At 23.4% G+C, this 7,615-nt stretch overlaps 1 protein-coding gene across 1 annotated transcript in view; it reads right to left on the reverse strand.

Annotated features, from left to right (window-relative positions):
• Nucleotides 1–5,664, reverse strand: part of Phum_PHUM005980 (uncharacterized protein) — a gene marked incomplete at both ends in the record, with an annotated part of 11,284 nt that extends 5,620 nt beyond the window's left edge. The window contains 7 exons of the mRNA XM_002422640.1: nucleotides 1,933–2,815; nucleotides 2,907–2,969; nucleotides 3,095–3,214; nucleotides 3,308–3,454; nucleotides 3,686–3,853; nucleotides 3,953–4,078; nucleotides 5,512–5,664. Coding sequence (XP_002422685.1) covers nucleotides 1,933–2,815; nucleotides 2,907–2,969; nucleotides 3,095–3,214; nucleotides 3,308–3,454; nucleotides 3,686–3,853; nucleotides 3,953–4,078; nucleotides 5,512–5,664 — 1,660 coding nt within the window. The remainder of the gene's footprint in view (nucleotides 1–1,932; nucleotides 2,816–2,906; nucleotides 2,970–3,094; nucleotides 3,215–3,307; nucleotides 3,455–3,685; nucleotides 3,854–3,952; nucleotides 4,079–5,511) is intronic.
• Nucleotides 5,665–7,615: the final 1,951 nt, after the last annotated feature.

Consider the following 7,615-nt stretch of genomic DNA (forward strand, 5'->3'; position numbering starts at 1 on the left):
CAAAATAAAAAAAAAAAAAATAATAATAAAAAAATAATAATAATAATAAATATAAGCAAAAAAAAAAAAAAAAACGGCATTATTAATCATCTCCTTCATTCATGTTAATTTCTTCTTCTTTTCTATACAACAAATCTTAAATTTTTTGAATGATTAAAAATATGGGGCAATTTTTTCTTCTCGGATGATACGGTCGAATATTCTCATCATCGATGTCGTCATATTATTATATATAACGTTGCCGCCATGTTTCAAAAGGTAAATTTTCGATATTCAATCAATCAATCAAATCACAAAAATAAATTTTTAACACATTTTCCATTGTTTCTTGTCCATATGAAATATAATGGGAACTATTTCTCACGCACTTAATTTATTATTATTCACTTTTTTTTTAAATATCATATTTATATTAAAATCAATATTGAATATATATATATATATATATATATATATAATATTCAATATTTAAAAACCATGGGGAGACACTGAATGTAAAAAAATTGTATAATATATAAATCAGTCAGTGTGATTGCATAATTCGTACTTGAATTATCGATTTTAAAAATTTAAATTTAAATTTAAAAAAAATTTTCGTTCATTAAAAAAAAAAAATTTAATTAAAATTTTGGCCATTCCGTGACCAATTCCAAAAAAAATTTCTTATACTTTTTTTTTTTTAAATACAATCAACCAACTTTTAATATTAATACAATATTTCAAATTCAACGCTCACCATGAACACATTTTCAATGTGATTTTAAATAAATAATTATTAATTTTTAATTTTTATGTAAATAATACAAATCAATTTTGAATTATTTATGTAAATAAAAACTTCACAATTTTATATATATAAATATAAATACACAGACACACACACACACACACACACATTTGACACAGTAGATTATTTTTTTTTTTTTTTTTAAATTTAAAGGATTTTGGAAAAGCATAATAAATCCATGCACAGGTAAAAATGTTTATAAAAAAAAAAAAAAAAAAAAAAAATGAAAGGAATTGGGGTTTTACAATTATTTTTCATTTTATCAATTTTTTTTGTTTATTTTTATTTCACTTATCACACAGTCATGATATTATTATTATCATTATTGCAAATAAATTAGGTTAAAAAAAAAAAAAAAAAAAAAAAACTTAAATTTAACATGTACAAAATGGTAATAAAAAGATTACCAAAAAAAATTTAAATTTAAATTTTTTTTTTCTTTTTCTTTTTTTTTTTTTCAATTGCCTTTATATATAAATATTTTCATTTAAATACTAATTAACTTATATCTAATAAATAATTTTTTGTTTTTAAATATGGTTGTACATTTTTTTTTTTGTATCACAGACCGTTTATTACAATAAAGAACACACAAACAACAATAATATCAACGAATCAACGTTTCGACATAAATCAAAATGAATTTCTCCCTTGATAATAATTATGTGAAAATGAATTACTGCAGTTGAAAAAAACAATTTTGAAATTTAAAGGTAAAAGGTTGCTCCTTTGAATTATTTTCAAATTTGTTAATTTGCAAAGTTAAAAAACTAAAGAATTAACCTTTGTTTCCCCCCCCCCCTCTCTCTCTCTTTCTCTTTCTCTTTTTTTTTTGTAAGAATTTTGTTAGTGATTAATGAAAATTAAAATTTTTTTTTTTGTTAGTGTTTTGTAAATTGTTTAAAACTGGATTAATTAAAAATAATAATAATAATAAACTTAAAAATTAAAAGGAGGCTTTTTGTTTTGTTTTTTTTTTTTTTTTTTTGATTGCAATTGTCGAAACGTAGAATTTATCTTCGAGATATCTTTATACAACAATTTTTTTTTTTTTTGACATTTCCTTCAACTTTTTTTTTTTTTTTAAATACTCGCTCGAATAAAATAAATTAAGTAACAATAAATACCTGATATTAACTTCTTACTTTCAATTATGTTGGATTTCTCTTCGTCAAATAACAGCCGAGGCTGTTTTTCGGCAGGTCCGCCATTACGAAAATCTACGTCACCCGTCACTTCTTTCGAAGGAGGAGAACTTGAATATTGCTCCCGATTTCTCCTTACGTAATTTCTTCCCTTTGAAACCCCTTTTATATCTTTAAAACCAGTTATTTCGTTTTTTCTCTCTTTCTCTTCATCGCTGACTTCGTCAAAATCCAATTCTTCTTTTCTTTCATTGTGAGACGAGTCTTGTGGTCCGCTTATAATGGGCGGAGGTGGAGGCTCCGGCGAGGGACTAGATTCAATCAGTTCTAAATCTAACGACACTAATTTACCAGATTGTTGAACATTTTCCGGTAAACTTTTATTTGTCTTTTCGCGAAGTTTCACTTTACTCTTATTTGATTTACCATCCGATTTCTTATAATCACTATTACATTCGTTTTTGGATGAAATTTTCGACGTGTCCAATAATGATCTTTGACGTTGAGAATCTTTCATTGTCGTTTTTGATGTTTTAGAAGACGAGCTTTTCGAACTCTTGCTCGGCGAGCTTTTAAATTCTTTGGTGGACGATGTTTTAGACTTGTTTTTGAATTCTTTGGCAGACACCGTTTTGGATTTGTTTTTGGAATTTTCCGAATTTCTAACAGAGCCTTCTCTACCCTTCTTATTTTTCGAATCTATTCTGCTTTTATCCGAATTATTTTGTACATTAAATGTTATATGACTTTTTGTGACATTGGAGTCACTTAATACTTTCTGAGCAGGAACGACCGGCGACACTTGCTCTACGACGGGAGTTTTTAACATGGCTAATTGCCTATTATATATTTCTTGCTCCTTATCGGTTACTTCCGACGAAACCTAAACAATACACAATTTTGTTTTTTTTTTTTTTTTATTATTATTTAAAAACTTATTATTTTGTGGCTACTAAAGATATAAAAATTCTTACTTTGCTTTGTTGTTGTTGTTGTTTGGCTATACGAGGATCCCTAGATTTGGCTGCTTTTATAAGCTGTGTATTAGCAGGAGCAATTTTGGTTTTGTTTTGAGTAGTGGTTGGAGCACCCTTAAAAATAATTTAATTTAAACACCAAAGTAAAAGTTTAAAAAACTATAAAACATGGTAAGTTTACTTACGAATTTAGTCGACGAGGCAGAAGGAGGCATAACAACAGCTTTTGGTTTTAATGCAGCTCTTTGAGAAAACAATTTTGCAGCTTCTTCATTCAAAGGCGGCCGTATTAAATTATTAAGCATCTAAGAGACAAACAAACATATTTTAATATTTAAATAAATATAAGATTTAAAATTTTTTTTTTTTTTTTGGGGGTAATAAAATGATCAGCTTACAGTATGACTACTATTATTGGAATCTCCGATTGGATTTTCTTGACCTTCAATTATTGCTTTTGTTTGCATTAATTGCAATTCAAGTTTTTTCTGTTGAAGCTCAATTAAAATTTGCTGCTTTTTAAGAAGTTGCTCTCTCAAAACTGTCTCCGGTAAGTCCGTACTTGATGTTGTCGTGACCGCTCCGGTCGTGGGTGTTGAACTTTGAGGGGGTGTAACAGTAGCAGAAGAGGTTTCGGCTACGGTAGTTTTATTTCCCTATAATTTTTTTTTTTTTTTTAAATTCATTTAAAAAGTTACAATTCATTTTATATTCACGTTGATAATTATTTTTATATTAAAAAAAAAAAAAAAAAAAATTTTTAAGTGTTTTCTTACTAAAAATTTTGGATTAAAATGTATGCTCGTAGGGGTAGGTGCAGTAACTGGCCAAGCATGATCAATATCTTTTACTCGAAGATCCAGTACGTAAAGTTTCCTCGCTGGAAACACATCGGCCCATGTTTGTCTTAATTTATACATATTAAGTCTTGTTCTTTCATCAACCTGAAATTATTTAAAGTATTAATATATTTTTTTTTTTTTCTCACAAATTATTAAATTTGTATACATTTAACAATTAATATAAAAATTAAACAATTTTACCTTTTCAAAAACAGATACGAAAACATTGACGATATTTTGAGTGAAGAGAGGCACATAAACTTTTGATACATTCTTGATAATTGAATCTATCAAGTATAGAATAGGGAGTTTAACTTCAGGTGGTACCTGTAGAAAAAACACTATTTGTTCAATTCACAGGAACTCTTAACAATTTTTTTTTTTTTTTCACTTATTTACAGTTATCTTGAAATTCGATTATAATTTTATTAATTCCAATCTTGATTTATAACCCAATTTTTTTAAATTGAATAAAAATTAATTAAACCGCAAAAAAAAAAAAAAAAAAAAAACAAACGAAAATAAAAAAATTGTTGATAATTTTTTTTTTTTTTTTAAATGCCTTAAAAATGAAATAAAAATTTTAAAAAAAAAAAAAAAAAAAAAACACACAATACTAATTTTATTATCAAACAAATTTTGCATACAAAATAAATTTTTTGTATAACATTTTTTTCTTTTTTTTTTTTATTAAAAAAAAAAATTTAAATGTATGCTCATAAAACAATTATTCGTTGACAGGTTACCATCAGAAAAAAATAATTCAATTTGAATTATAATATTAATTAAAAATAAAATTTCACCGCATGAAATGTTTATTTAAATAGATTTAAGTACTGACAAATATGATGTTTAACTAAATAAATTTAATGTAAAATTTTTTTTTTTTTAAAAACGATTTAAAAAAAAAAAAAAAAAAAAAAAAAAATTAAAAAGAAAGTATATGCCAAGTGCACCACCACAAACTTGAAAAACAAATAAAACAAAAAAAAATGATTTATAATATTATTCATGAATTATTAACTTAATAAAATTATCTAAATGGGTATTTAATAATTCATTCAAATACAATTTTTTTATAAAAAATTTTTTATTTTATATATATATATATTAAAAATAATTGAAATTTAAATGCCTTTGTTGTGATAGATAAATTACGGCGTACAATATAATTACAATTTGTATGTTTTTATATCAAATATAAAAAATTTGATAAAAGTATAATAAATAAACTTTAACACCATCATTTTTGATTTTTTCTTAAAGTAATATTCGTAAAAATATTAAATACTTAACTTTTATTTTGTAAATATTGAAAAAAAAAAAAAAACAAGAATAACAAAATGCTTTAATTTATTACAACTATACTTTTCTTAAAATTAATTTTTTTTTTTTTTTTTTTTTTTTTAAATCTTTTTTACAGACAGACTTTTTATCTATCTGATAGAGCCAGAATTTTACGAATCAAGATTCATTAACTGCAAAAAAAAAATAAACTCGAGTTTTTAGTAGTATATTTGAAAAAAGAAAAAAAAAGTGTGTTTACTCAATCACATTTATCAGCAGTTTAAAGGAAGTAAAAATATTTTTGAAAAATAATTTTGAAAAAAAATTTTTTTTAATGGGAATTAAATTATTTTTTTTAAAGAAAGAAAGAAAGAAAGAAAAAAAAAAAACAATTTTTTTTTTTTTTTTAATGTTTCAAATCGATTTAATCCTAATATACCATAATTATAACAGCTCAAGGTAAATTATATGACCTTTTCAAGATGATTCTCAATCACTTGGACAATGGCTGGAGCATGATCCACATTTTCATCAGCTAACATTGTCAACATGTTAATCAAAGGTTTGCTGTTCACCGTTAGATCAGCTAATGACGAAAGATATTCCTCAGCCACTTCTTTAGACATATTGGCAGCTAAAAAAATAATTGAAAAATGCCTTTTAAAAATATTTCAATGGCAATAAATTTAAAACTGGGGGAATTTGAAATCGTAAAAATGAAAATACTTGAAAAATACATTTTTACATCAAAAAATAAAACTATATGTATATTATAGCCAGTTAATATTAACAGTAAATTTAAAAAAAAAACATATGGCTTTGTTAAAAAAAAAATCCGTTAATTTTCAAAATGTACAATTATTCTATGTAAAATAACAAATTTCAACTTTAATTATACAAGTCTAAATGTAAAAATTCTTTAATTATGAAATTTTTATAAAAATTTCAGTAAAAAAATTAATAATAATAAATATATTATACATGATGCAAGAAATACTCAAGGTCAGGCTAAAACATTACAAAAATGCCTCGATTGAAAAAAAAAAATTTAATGAGGGCAAAGTTTAAATTAACCCAAATATTAACAAAAAAAAAAACAAAAAACAAAATAAACGATCGCATTTTAATAAATAAATATATGTAAATAATTTAAATAAATATGAATAACTGAGAAAAAAAAGTAGGTGAAAGTTTGATCGAGTATTTTTGCAGCATTTCTATTACGAAAAATATACGCCGAAAAGCTATATTCGTATCGATTACTCATTAAAAAATTCAAACTATTAAAAAATACTTAATAGTAATAATAATTACCGTTAAATAATCCTTAGTTAAATAATATTATTTTTTTCACCTAATATCAACTTTATACCACCAAAACTGAAACATTTTTTTTTACAGATATCAAAGCATAAGTGTCATGGCGACGAGCAATAAGAAAATCGTATTCCGGAAACAGAAACAGACTTGCCATACTAAGTTTCGTCCAATCAGATCGCTAGATTTTTGAATTTTAAAATCGTTTAAAATTATTTGATTGGCTGATTTCTTTTAATCCTTGAATATATTTATTTTATTTGTTTCAACGACCTCAATTCAGTGACTTTTTATATAATTTATACAGGTAGTCAAATAAAATATTGTAAAATTTTATCAAATATAACTTTTAAAAAAATTTACTGTAATAAAAAACAATTTTTTTTTAAAGTTACACTCAACCATTTTAATATATATGTGTATTGTCGTAAACTTACAAGCCAATGAGTAAAAATAAAATAAAATATTTAATTTATCGATTTCATCACTGATATTAAATTATTAAAATTTACCATTAAACTAATTTAAATGAACCATTAATTTTTTTAAACGAAATAAATCATTTTAAGAAAAAAAATTATTCGAGTAGTAAGAAAATTACTGTATTTTTTAAAACGATTCATGTCTGACTCATCTCCATTACATTTTACATGCATTCTGTACTCGATTTATTAAATATCCCAAAAAAAAAAAAAAATTTTTTTCTTGTAATTTTTTACCACCAGCCTTGATAAAAACACGTAAAAAACTTATTAATAATATACCCAGTAATAAATAAACTCTATTTTATTTATAATTTTTCATAAATTCCATAAATTAGTATATTTTCAATTCATACAAATATAATTACTATTGAAAACATATATGTAACAAACATGACGTCACGGGTAACTGCCAAATGGCGGTTTTTTGTTGTTGTTAATACTTATCTTATCTGTCATTAGATTAACGTTCTTTAAATTTGAAAATATTAAATATATTAATTATGTATATGTCTAAAGTTGATTTATTATTAATTATCCTTCATCTTTTGATTTTTCCGTTTAAAAACTTACAGAACATACACATATATGTATAAATTTAATTAACGTGAAAAACATCAAAAAGTAATTATTATTATTATTATTACTTTATATAAACATGGCGTCTGATAAAGGAATCATTTCTAAAAAAAAAAAATATTTATTATGAGTAGGTAGGAATTATTGTAAAAGGATTAAAACTAAATAAAACTTACAAAAGAATATGAAATTCTTTATT

This window comes from Pediculus humanus, genomic scaffold (genome assembly GCF_000006295.1).
Source record: "Pediculus humanus corporis 1103172107368 genomic scaffold, whole genome shotgun sequence".
Classification (NCBI taxonomy): Eukaryota; Metazoa; Arthropoda; class Insecta; order Psocodea; family Pediculidae; genus Pediculus; species Pediculus humanus.